Source organism: Gallus gallus, chromosome 4 (genome assembly GCF_016699485.2).
Source record: "Gallus gallus isolate bGalGal1 chromosome 4, bGalGal1.mat.broiler.GRCg7b, whole genome shotgun sequence".
In the NCBI taxonomy this organism is placed as follows: Eukaryota; Metazoa; Chordata; class Aves; order Galliformes; family Phasianidae; genus Gallus; species Gallus gallus.
The window spans coordinates 241263-253543 of record NC_052535.1 but is presented as its reverse complement, the minus strand read 5'-3'; the positions used below and the strand labels follow the sequence as shown (position 1 = coordinate 253543).

General features: G+C 44.0%; 1 protein-coding gene across 3 annotated transcripts in view; it reads left to right on the top strand.

The window, feature by feature from the left end:
- The first annotated feature begins 70 nt into the window (after positions 1 to 70).
- The window catches only part of HSF3 (Heat shock factor protein 3), a 15011-nt gene continuing 2800 nt past the window's right edge, over positions 71 to 12281 (top strand). For 2 of the 3 annotated variants that reach the window (NM_001305041.2, XM_015285250.4), the window contains exons 1-12: positions 71 to 239; positions 1190 to 1298; positions 2458 to 2585; positions 5816 to 5940; positions 6782 to 6857; positions 7541 to 7602; positions 8078 to 8159; positions 8448 to 8581; positions 9981 to 10226; positions 10498 to 10603; positions 10947 to 11012; positions 12086 to 12152. In NM_001305041.2, coding sequence (NP_001291970.1) covers positions 120 to 239; positions 1190 to 1298; positions 2458 to 2585; positions 5816 to 5940; positions 6782 to 6857; positions 7541 to 7602; positions 8078 to 8159; positions 8448 to 8581; positions 9981 to 10226; positions 10498 to 10603; positions 10947 to 11012; positions 12086 to 12152 — 1321 coding nt within the window. In that variant the 5' untranslated portion in view covers positions 71 to 119. Of the gene's footprint in view, positions 276 to 1189; positions 1299 to 2457; positions 2586 to 5815; positions 5941 to 6781; positions 6858 to 7540; positions 7603 to 8077; positions 8160 to 8447; positions 8582 to 9980; positions 10227 to 10497; positions 10604 to 10946; positions 11013 to 12085; positions 12153 to 12281 lie in introns of all 3 variants that reach the window. The other variant, XM_046939975.1, reaches the window with a different exon arrangement.

The following is a 12281-nucleotide window of genomic DNA, read 5'->3' as shown; positions in this document are numbered from 1 at the left end:
GCCCCGCCCACCGGTGAGCGAGCCGCCCTGGCCCGCAGGTCCCACCCCGCGTGGCGTCACGATCTCCGGTGGGGATCCGCCCGCGCGGCCGCCGCACGAGAGCTCGGCCCGGCCTGAGCATGAGGGAAGGGTCGGCGCTGCCCGGCGCCCCCGGCGCCGCCCCGGTGCCCGGCTTCCTGGCCAAGCTGTGGGCCCTGGTGGAGGATCCGCAGAGCGACGACGTCATCTGCTGGAGCCGGGTGAGGGCGGCCCCGGGGCAGCGGGAGGCGGCGGAGGTCCGGGAGGCCCTGGGGAGCGAGGCCCGGGGGAGGCGGCGTTGGAGGGGGAGCGGGGCTGCGGGGGGCGCGCCGGGCCGGGCCGGGAGCGCTGTCGCGTGGCACGAGCGGAGCCTGGAGGGGTTCTGTGCCGCGTCCCGACCGCACCGCGCGGCGATCGGAGAGGAGCGGCACTGCCGCGGGCGCTGCGTCTGAGCCACAAACCCCAACTGCGCTCCGAGGACCCATTAACTTTAATGTTTTCCTCTCGTGGCGCCGAGGGCCTCCAGGCGGGGACGCCGCAGCCGCACGCAGACACAAACGCCGGCGGCGCTGACTTTCGTTCCGTGCCCTTTTCTAACGCGTATTTTTCCGTCCGCTTCTCCGGGTGTCGGCCTTTAAAAGGCGAAGAGATCCGTTCGGTCCCCATCGCGACCGTACGAAACGCACGAGCTCCATCCGGCCCCGCGCGGTGCGCGCTGGGCGGTCCGTTCGCCCCGTGCCGCCGCTGCCCCGCGCTGCCCCCCCCGCCCACCCCCCCGCGGGTATTTTTAGCGGTCGCACCGCGCACAGCGGCAGCCCCGGGCGGCGCAGCGCATGGCCTGAGCGCCGTTTGGCCTTCGTGTGCCGGGATTGTTTTTAGAACGGTTTTTCTTTGGCTCCCGGCCAAAACTTCAGACTTTGGGGAAAAAAAAAAAAAAAACAAAACAAAACACAAACCAACCAAACCCCAGTTCCAGAGCAGTGTTCCTTGTAAGGCTTTTCTTTCCTCAGGCTTTTTTGTTACAGTCTTAAAAACTCATTAAGCCCACTCGGGCAATGGCCTTTCTGTGTTTTGCCCATGGCGCCCTAGGGACTGGCTCTCGCAGCGGCCCTGACATCAGAGCAGCGCCTCAGAACCTCTGTTCTCACTGGTACTGTCTCTTATTTCCCAGAATGGCGAGAACTTCTGCATCCTGGATGAGCAGCGGTTTGCCAAGGAGCTGCTCCCCAAGTACTTCAAACACAACAACATCTCCAGCTTCATCCGACAGCTCAACATGTGTAAGCATCAGCTGCTGTGCATGCATGTGTATGTGTTGCTTTATCTGCTGAAGCAATGTTAATTGCACCGATGGCTCGAGCTGGACTGAGTTCCTTGTTTATGTTTTCTGTGCTCTACTCACGAGCATCACATACTGCCTGCTCCATAAGGTGTGTGCAGTGTGTGCAGGCAGCGAAGTCAGAACGAGATGGCAATCCCAAGTCAGTCCAGTGTGCAGAGCAGAAAGAGTTGCTTTGGAGCAGATCGGTTTGGGGCCGTGTGAAGGTACAGACTGCACAGAAATTGGCTGCCTTGCTTAGAGTTTCCTTTCCAGTAAGGGGTTAAGTGATTAAGTGAATCCTTCCCGGGAAAGGAGAGGATCTGAAGGATGCTCTGTCTGTATGTGAAGAAACAATCATCAGTTGTCTCATAACACAGTTAAATAATAAAATACAGATATTCCTACAAAGGCATACAGTGGGGTGGCAGCCTCCTCACATTGCTTAAACTGAAGTTTTCGCATGGTAGTGCTTTTGGCGTGCAGTGAGGCTGAAATATATCAACTGTGCTCAAAACTTGAATGAGGAGAGATACACATTGGTCTGGCAACTAATTTTCATCTTCCCTTTGGTACTTAAAGCAGTGGAAATAGAGCTGGCAATGCCTTATTTCGTGCAGGCGGTCTGGGATGGAAGAAGTGCTGTATGTGCCTGTGTTGCCATAGGCTGAGGACTAATTTCTCTTCCTTTTGTTATTCTATAGACTCTGGTGGGATACAACAGCATGTGTTTTGGTATGCAGTCACCTGAATTTATAGGGATGAAAGGAAAGGTGGGACATACTGTCCATTCAGTTGGGATAATATTTTATGTGAGGTGTCCTAAGAAATATCTACTGACTTGCTTGTACAATTATTTGGACTGTCTTGCCTTCCAGGACTAGCAGGCCTGTGCCATGCATGCTGTTTGTAGAGCCTGCAAGATCATTTGGTGGTGTGGTAGGTGTGTTCCCTGTCTGTGGTGATCAGAGCAGTAAAGTTGAGCACTGAAAGGAAGCTCCTGTTTCCAATAGCTCTATAGTTGTAGGTATTTCAACAGCTTTGCCGTTCTCTTTAGTTCTGTTTTGTAACAGTAAGCTTTACGTTAAAAGAAATGACTTTATTCCAATCTCTCTCCACAGATGGTTTCAGGAAGGTGGTTGCTTTGGAGAATGGTATGATTACAGCAGAGAAAAACTCAGTCATTGAGTTCCAGCACCCTTTCTTCAAGCAAGGAAATGCACATTTATTGGAAAACATCAAACGCAAGGTCAGTCTAAGCATTTATTTACTTCACTGGTTTTGTTATGAAAAGAAGCTTATCTAGAGCAATTCTGAGTGTTTCAAACACTTTCCAGCCAACAAATTCTCGGAGAACCAAGGCTGTGTACTGGCAAGCCTTAGCAGCTCCCTCCTGAATACCACACTAATGCTTGGCTTGGCCTCCTCCTGTTAGCTCTCAAACAAAACGCACCCTGGTGTTGTCTAGCAACACGCAGGAGAAGGTCTGCAGCTTTTATCAGTGGCACAGACTTTAGCTGGAGGTCAGTAAGAAATGGTGTACCTCAAGGGTCAACATTGAGTCCGGCTGTCTTCAACAGTTTCATTAATGATAAAGGTGGTGTGGGTACAGCACAGGCAGCAGTAATCAGCTCATATAAATTATATTTTTCTTCCAACACCATTTTGCGAATAAGCTACCTTTTTTTCATACATCATGTTGACATTTGAACTTTGGAGTTCTTTCTTTAGAGTGTTATAATGTCGTGGCTGCATTGCCCAAGTTAATAAAAGCAGAGAGTAGGCTTGAGGATTAGCTAGAGTCACAATTGTGTTTTGATTGATTCTTTGCTGAGCTGTCTGCTCAGAATCACAGTTGATCAAATATAGTAGCAGTTGCTTCTCTGAGACAGACTTGTGCTCTTTGCAGGTGCTGTAACTGCTAGCTTGTCTTAGCTTGCACACCTTCCTTTATGGTATGCTGGGACAGTCAGCTGCTGACATTACGTATGGCACTGTATATCCCATGGGTGTTGCACTGGGTGGAGTACTCCAGATGAAAAGACAAAAGCTCTACTTAGTGCCAAAGACATTCATGTGAATTCTGGTGAAATGTATTCTTTGCTGCACAGGAAATGTGATTTTTGCAATGGATAAAACATCCGTTAGCTTTTCTTGCTCTTTACTGTCTATAATGGAAATGTTTTTCAGCCTCAAACAAGAGTGCGTCTGAATGCCGGACTTCCTTTCTTTACTCCATTTCACTGTTAGGGCTAGGATCTCTGTTGGTGTGCCTCAGTCTGGACACCCTTATTGCCACAAACGTGGAAGAAAGCTGTTCCTAGTACTTGGCAGAATGTTTTAGTTTGGCTTTCCTTCCAAGAGGTATGCTGGCTGCATTTGAAACTTGCATCTACAGTCTGCATCCTTCGGGTATTCTTCCCACGAAGGGGTGGTGTGCTGAAGAGGAATCAGAATTTCATTTGGGGTGCATAAAGTATATTAGCATATAGTACTATCTACAACAAATAGAAAAGCATCTGAAACTGTAGACAGAAAGAACTGTCAGGCCATTCAGTGCATCCTTTTGAACACTGGATTGTGTTAATAAAACAGTTATTTCTGCAGAGGGATAATGTCATGGAATCTTAGAATTGTCTGAGTTGGAAGGGACCTTTAGAAGTCACCTGGTCCAACTCCCCTGCAGTGCACACGGATGGGCCCTGTACAGCCTGACCTTGGGTGTCTCCAGGGATGGGGCATCCACTCCTCTCTGAGCAAACTGTGCCACTGCCTCACCGCTCTGACTGTAAAAGAACTTTTTCCTTATATCCAATCTAAATCTCCCCTCTTTTATTTTGAAACTATTTCTTCTTGTCCTGTCGCAACAGACCCTGCTAAAGAGTCTGTCCCTTCTTTCTTGTAGCCCTCATTAGATACAGAAAGGCTGCTATCAGGTCTCCCCAGAGCCTTCTAAAAGTAGTTAAGATCAAAAACCAAATGTGTGCTCTAACATCAAAATGCAATGACCACGCATAATACCCGGTTGATTTGTGTGCTTTGGAAAACATTTGCTGCTTATCTGCCAACCACCAGCAGGGGGCTGTGAGCTGTCTTTGCCAATTGCTCAGTTGCCTTTTAGCTTGATGAAGGATGTTTTACTTTGAAACAGAACCAAAATGTTGGGGGAAAAGCATGAGAAATTACAATTAGCTTTTTGAGCTGGAGTGGATAGACTGTCCTACAGTGATTCTGCAGTAACAGCTTCTGGGAAATCTGCACGAAGTTGCAGAAGTTTATTCTTCAAACTAGCACGGGAGAGCTAATGTACAAGCGTTGTTAGAAGCAGGAGCAATTCTAGCACAGAATTCCATAATGCCATTGTGTCATCACACAGTAATGGAACGTTATTTTACAGCATTGTAGGTTCGTTTTGACCAATTAATACAACTCTTAATTAAAAAATTGTGGGGATCTGTGAGCCAACCTGCATGGAAACATCAGGCTCATCTCAGATGCTTCCACATCTCTTGGATTTTAGCAAAATGAGTAAAATGAGAGCATGCTTTTAGGTTGGAAGGAGGTCTGGTGGTTACCTGCTACAGCCTCGTTTGATTTCATTGCAGTCTGTATTTGGCTAAATAGTTTTTTTAAAGCTATGCCTACAAAGCCTGTACGTGTGGTTCATATGTAATGAGACCTATTATTTTATAACGTTTGTATAAAACTTGTATCTATTATTTTAAAACTTGAACTGTATATAAGCCATTCATGGCACCACCACAGTTACCGAAGGAACTGGAATATTTTAAGTATGGAACTGTGGGGAGAAGAAACTGAGCTCTTTGCTGCTCAATACCTCTTCCACCCTCACTGAAGAGGTGGCATTTGTCAGTTTTGCTGTGGGTTGAAAAGCAGTTCGGGCTCTGATTTTTTGAGGACAAGTCTACAAAGTCTTGGAATGTCACTGAGAGGTAAAAGATGAAACAGTGCTTTAGGAATCTGCAGTTCACCTGGTATGGGACAGATTTTCCAATCATGTAATTAGACTCCTGTTTTTTTTCCGTAGTAACTTAATGGCAATTTGCTGCTCCTGTGCAGGCAGGTATACTCACACCTGAAAGGAATGTGACCATCCCTCCTTACTCCTCAGTCCTTTTGGTTTTGCCTTACCTTTTGACACTAGGGAGCAAGCGTTCACCAGGTCTGGCAGAGAGAACGCCTCAGTGAAGGCCATTTTCAATCAGTGCTTTGGATTTTAGCTTGAACTGTGATGGTGTTGTCATTCACAATCTTGTTTATTTTCAGACAGTCGAGATTGTTGTAGGGGCTGCCATCTTTATCAATTGTGGTATTTTGTGATGTGTAAGAGTTAGTAATCTTCCCTAATCTTTCAATGAAATTTATGTCCTTTCCACAACCTGACTACACTGCTCATTTAGAACAATGTGTAAAAGGCACTGTTTTTAGTAAAGCATATACAACTTGGTCCTATTTTAGGTGTCTGCAGTAAGAACTGAGGATCTCAAGGTCTGTGCAGAGGACTTACACAAAGTACTCTCTGAAGTCCAGGAAATGAGAGAGCAGCAGAACAACATGGATATCAGACTGGCTAACATGAAGAGGTACCGCCTGCTGCAGGAGCACTTAGGCATTGAATAGAGTTTACATGTAATGGAGCTTGGCTAAATATGTGTTTCAGTTTAACTGCAAACAGGTGAAACTGTTTTTCCTAAGAATCCTCATTTCATGCCACACAGCGTTCTGAATCTGGTTTGTTCCCATAATACAGTAGCAGACTGGAGGTTCAAACTGTGAGTTTCTTAGCTATCTTCAGATTTGCTTTTGGTTGCCATCATCTATAGTAGCTTTTTAGGGGGTCGAAGCTTTTCCTCTTCTAAACACACAACAGGGCTAGATGCAACTAGAATTAATGTTTGGCTTTCTTCCTGATCAGAAATGGACTTTGTGTTTCCTCGTCTCTGCTCCTTCATGTGCTTTTTGTTTGGGCAATGGTAATATACCCAGATCACTGGCATGCAAGTGGGTATCAACCAGAGCTCAGGAGATGCGTACACTCCACCTCCTGTTTGGTTTTGTGTTTTATGAATCATTTGATACCATTCTGAGGTGGTCTGTGTCGCACTTAGCCTGTTTCCAAACACCGTGTCCTTATTCTAAGATTTGGAGGCTTTGAAAGGAGTACCCTCAAATCAAGATTACTGATGAAACAGTGGAAGATTAGAACCTGCCAATAGTGAGCTTTTGGTCCTCCTGGAGGGAAAACGGAGTTAGTTTAACCTGGAGCTTACAGCAGTGAATTTGATGAACCAATTGCTAGTTACACATGGAAAAAATGTTGCCATTGGTCCTGCAAGGTACTGTGAAAGTTTGAAAGCTGTGAAACTAAATCATATAAAGTAAACTCTGTTCATCCTCTGTCTTCTGATTTATTCTGCATTGCAGAGAAAATAAGGCCCTGTGGAAAGAAGTGGCAGTTCTAAGGCAGAAGCACAGTCAACAACAGAAGCTGCTGTCTAAGGTACCATTGCAGCATCTTCAGTGCTACCATCCTTATTCCTGCCTCTGTGATACTTGATGGCATTCTTTGCTTATGTAGAATGACAAATGACACAGAGCTGAACAGGCTATATTAATACAGCATAACGAAAATGTTCACAGTTCCTGAGTGTCCAAGAAGCAGCGCAGCAAAGATTCACAGGCAAAAACTAAAGAAAATATCAGTGAAAAGAATTTCAATTCAATGAATCTTATTTGTAGAGAAAGCAGAAAGTCAAGTTAACTGGGGGTAAATGTGGGGCTGGAGTCAGTGTAATGGACACCTAAAGGGAGAGGTTGCAGGCGCACGGGATGGAGCCTGTGAAGGGTCAGACAGACCTGCCAAAAGTCGGTGTGGAAACTATAGGAGTTGCTGCACTGGAACAGGTTTTCTCTGGTTTATCCCTCAGCTGTTTCTGGTCTGGAATCTTCCGTAGTGACCTGTGCTGTTTTATTACACTTAAAAGTGTATGTATATATCTATCCAAATGAGATGGTTTTTCAGTGCCTTTTGTGACTGTCGTTTTGCTTTTTAAGATAAGGGCATGAATGCATATTTAATTTACCTGTTAATTTAAATCATGAAAGCTAAGTCTGAGTTAATGTTTTAGTATTCACATTGCCAAGCTGATAATTTCTTTCTGGCTTTTTGTTTTTCCTTTTTAGATTCTTCAGTTTATACTAAGTTTGATGCGAGGAAATTATATTGTTGGGGTCAAAAGGAAAAGGTAATTACTGGACAGGTCACAAAGCAGCATCCGATGTGTACTATCGAGATGAATCAATTTCTAGAAGCAAGATGCTTTTCTTAGGGTGTAGAGAGAATATTGTTACCGCCATTGTGTTCTTTTGTTCATACTTGAGAGAAGTGGTAGAAGTTGAAAAAGCATGCATTTCTTGCAATCAGAACTGAATGGGATGAGAAGACAGTGCAGTCCATGTTCTGTATTTCAAAGGAAACAGTTGCCAGAAATGGTAACTCTCTTTAAAAAAAAAAAAAAGAAAGTGCCAGTGTTACTGATTCACTACAAAACAAGAAGCGTATTTAGAGTTTGATCCGTCTGCAATCTGTTTACTAAAAGTAATGTCAAAAAGCTGGTTTTAGAAGTGGATGGGTAATAGTTCTTACTGCTCCTGCACACATCTAGCATCACTACAGCTGTTTACTGCAGCAGGATCCGCTAACATTGTACTTTGTCTCAGGTCTCTGACAGATGCTGCAGGTGCTTCACCTTCCAAGTACAGCCGTCAGTATGTCCGCATACCTGTGGAGAGTGGCCAAGCAGTAAGTCCGTGCAGGGAAAGAGACCCTGAGTTAGACAAGGTGCTTTACAGTGGTCTTGAAGTCTTCCTTACAGCTGATGGTGTCCTAACGCTATAATGAAATGCACTCTATTTTGAAATAGACCAATTTAAAGCATTGCCCTCTCTGTAGAGTGCAAATCAGTACAGCTTGGTGTGGATGAAATCTGAATGGGAAATGGAAGCTGCAAGAAGAGAAGAAAGTAAACATTTTAAAAATGACAAAATCTTTTTGATTTATTCATTCTGTTTGATATATCCTATCCTGCAGATGGCTTTTTCTGAACATAATTCAGATGATGAGGATGGAAATCGTACAGGTCTCATCATCCGAGACATCACTGATACCCTGGAAAATGCCACCAATGGTCTCCTTGCTGTAGCACACACAAGTGGCAGAGACAGGTACTTGTAAGGATGTGAAAGTTTTATGCTTAACTTGTTAAGCAGTTACATTAATGCAGGTTAAACATTTCACTCAGAGGACAGAAGGCCCTGGCACTGCTGCCCAGAGCTGTGGTGCCCCATCCCTGGAGGTTCCTGAGGCCGTGGGTGGGCCCTGCGCAGCCTGAGCTGGGGGGCAGCCAGCCCATGGTACAGGGTGGGGGTGGTTGTGTTTTAAAGTCCCTTCCAACCCAACCGTGCTGTGATTCTGTGGTATGATTTCTGGGAACCTGCTTTTGTCTGTTCAGCAAATAAGCATGTCACTTTTTGACCAAGCAAGGAACTGAATGCATTCACTGTTTACTGGTAATGCAAAATTTGTAATTTTATCTCTGATTTCAGTACTGTTCTCACTAATATTACGTGAAGTGCAGCTGGAGGGAAGGCACTCTTCTTTTTGTGATCTCAGATGGTTGTGAAAATTCCATTCAGTTATTAACCTTCAGAGTAAAATATAGACCGGTTTGGAATCTTATTTCTAGAGACACAGTGTTGTGAGTTTCCCTACCACCACAGTTCCGTGTGGTCTTCTGCCCTCTTTGGTCTGTCAGAATCTCATTATTTGAAGTCAAGAACATTCCGTATGTTCTATTTAAGAACTCCTTATCAATCTAAAGAGTTCCAGGGCCAGCATTGGGTCACCACGCTGGAAGAAGAAAGCTGTGAGATTTTTCTGATAAGTTAAAAAAAATTACAATGAAAATGGAACCTTTTAAAAATTCACAAATTCTCTTTGGATTTATTCTATATATAAAGTATAAAAAGCTTAAAGGTGGAGCTCTTGTTTCTAGAAGCTGAGGAAGCTTGACTTTTAGTATATAAACGGGGGTAAGAAGAAAGAGGGAGATTTTTATCAGGGCCTCTAGTGACAGCATAAGAGGCAATAGTTTTGAACTAGAGGAGGGTAGATTTAAACGGGATATAAAGAAGAATTCATTCTGTGATTAGGGTGGTGAGATGATGGAGCAGGTTGCCCAGAGAAGTTGTAGATGACCAGTGATGGAAAGTGTTCAAGGTCAGGCTTGGCAGGGCTGCAGAGCAGTGTGCTGCAGTGGGAGGCGTGCCTGCCTGTGGCAGGGCGTTTGGGCTGGGGGTCTTCAAAGATGTCTTCCAACCCAAACGGTTCTATGAACCAGTGTAAACGGGGTGTTCTGTGCTGACTGTATAAGCCTTAACAAGTGATCCTTCACTTCCCTTTAGGAAGGCACACACCTTATTTTATTAAAAACACAGTTGGTTATTTGAGCCCTTGGTGAATTTGACCTCACTAGGCATTAAAATATTAAATACTGAATGAGTAATGAGCGGTAACACGGTTGATGTATTTTCCTGTCTTGTTTCTCTTTGGGTCACATTCTAGAGAGACGCAGACAGCTCTGGATCCTGGCTTACCTATTTGTCAAGTATCACAGCCCAATGAGTTAAGCTGTGCAGAACCTATCCCTCCAGTTCATATAAATGATGTCAGCAAGCCCAATGAAATGGGAAATGTTGCTGTAGAACTGCACACTGCGCAAGCTAATGCTCCAGAAGACCCCGTGTCAGTGATTGACTCCATCTTGAATGAGAATAACTCTGGAAACCAAAATGATCCTTTACTGGACAGGTATTGACTCCCTTCTTCAGGCATCCTTGTGCCTGCTGGGAAAAGAGTTGGACCATTGAAATTGATACAGGACTGTGGTTTTGTTCATCTGGCAATAAACTGTTCTGGATTCTGAGTAATACAGTCTGATACTCTGCTTACCCAACAGCTGTAATAACCCAGAAATTAACACTCCTCACTTCTAAGGGGTTTTTCCTGCCCAGTGGTGCAAAAAAGGGCCCCAAGTGCTGACTGTTTCTTACACTGTACTGTATAATTTTGTCTTTTTTAGAGAAGAAATTCAGGATTTTCTTAATTGCATTGATGCCAGCCTCGAAGAGCTTCAAGCAATGTTATCTGGGAAGCAGTATAGCTTTGGTTCTGAAGCTTTCAGCGATGTAAGTGTCTTTTCATTTATTCTGGTATCTGATACTGGTTAGGTTGCCTTATGATATTTTACATATTTATTCCTTGCTGTAATGATCAAGTGAGAAGAAAATCCTGAAAGGCAAATAGTTACAGAGAACCGTTCTCAGTTCATATAGTGTTTTCATCATATATATATAGCTCCTCTGAGCTGAGTTAACTGCCACAGGGTTAAAGTATATTGCAGTAGACCGGCAAGTGAGCCACCATCCCTGTGCTTACATGGGTGGATGGAGTGGAATTGCTCTGAAGTTTTGCTTTAAGAACCTTATTATGTGATATACTCTCCTACGTATGATCTGGTTCTGCTTTCAGGTGTTTAACCCTGAACTGCCAGCCCTGGATATGAACTTGATGGAAACTTCCCCTGGTATGGAAAATGTAAGAGTAACATTTGCTCCTATGATGGGGAGGGTTAAATTTTGACTTTGATTTTTTAAATTTTGATTTGCAATTTGAGGATAGGGACTGGATTGATAGCACAGGATGAAACTACCATTTTGTCTATTCTAGGTGATTTAATGCTTTCTGTTATTGCCATTGGCATACAGGAATTTAAGAGGATTTTCAAAAGAATTTCATGTCTTAAGGTGTGCCACTTGGCTTAAAATAAGGTATTCATTACTTTATAATAAAGGCATCTGAGAACATAAGGAAGAAGAAAACTGGTGTTTGCTGAAACAGCTGTCTGTGTTGAGGAACTTTTTTGATTCCTGTCTATTACTTCTGTATCTTCCGTTTAGAAAGAGGAGGCTAGAAGATCTTGTCATTTTCTGGTATTTGTGAGATGAGTTTCTTGGCTTGCTGTCTTTTAGCCAAGTACTAACGAGACCTGGGATTATAGTTCAGGTTGTGTGCCTGCAGTCTATCAGAAGGCTGAAGGAAAGTATTAAAAAAGAAAAAAGGTAAAAACAAAAAAGAACACAGTATGCTGTATTTATTCTGAACAGGGCTCGATAGAACTATGAGAGGACGTGTAAAAGCTCAGTGTAACTTTCCTTCTCTGGGCCCTGTTCCTAAGATTGTTTCACATTACAAAAGGACTCTTGCATTGTCGTTTATTTTGTAGCCTAGAAATAGTTTTTAAACTAAGGCTTCCCTGTCATAAGCGTTTACACCACAACTGAGGTAAAATGCTGTTGTGTTCAAGCAGTGTCTGCAAAACTTCACTGTACTGATGAAATCATGTTTAGCTGCGTTATTCCAACAAGGCAGACTTCTTCTTTGGAAAAATAAATATTTGCTAATCAGAAGATTGTTTGATTCTGGTAAGATAAGTTTGTCTGTACTTCTCCGTGTCTTCACTAGCCTTTATCTCCAGTAATGGGTTTGTGAGGTCAGCTGTTCCATTCCTCTTCCCTCCTCCTTTCACCATTGATGTTGCTAACCAGTCAGTAAATAGTCAGATATTTTTGTTAAGCATTCTGTCTTATTCTCTGTCCTTTTTGCTTCAGATCGCAAACATGGAAGACAGCACCGAAGATCTGGGAGCAAGTGAGAGAGAAACAGCAGGAAGCAAAGGTGGGCAGGAAGGAACAGAGAGCTGTGACAGTTCCGTACTCTTCCAAAACTGTGTATTGAAATGGAATTTTTCTAGCCTGTAATACGGCTTATTTCCTTCTTTGGCCTGGGCTTAAAATGTTTACGACG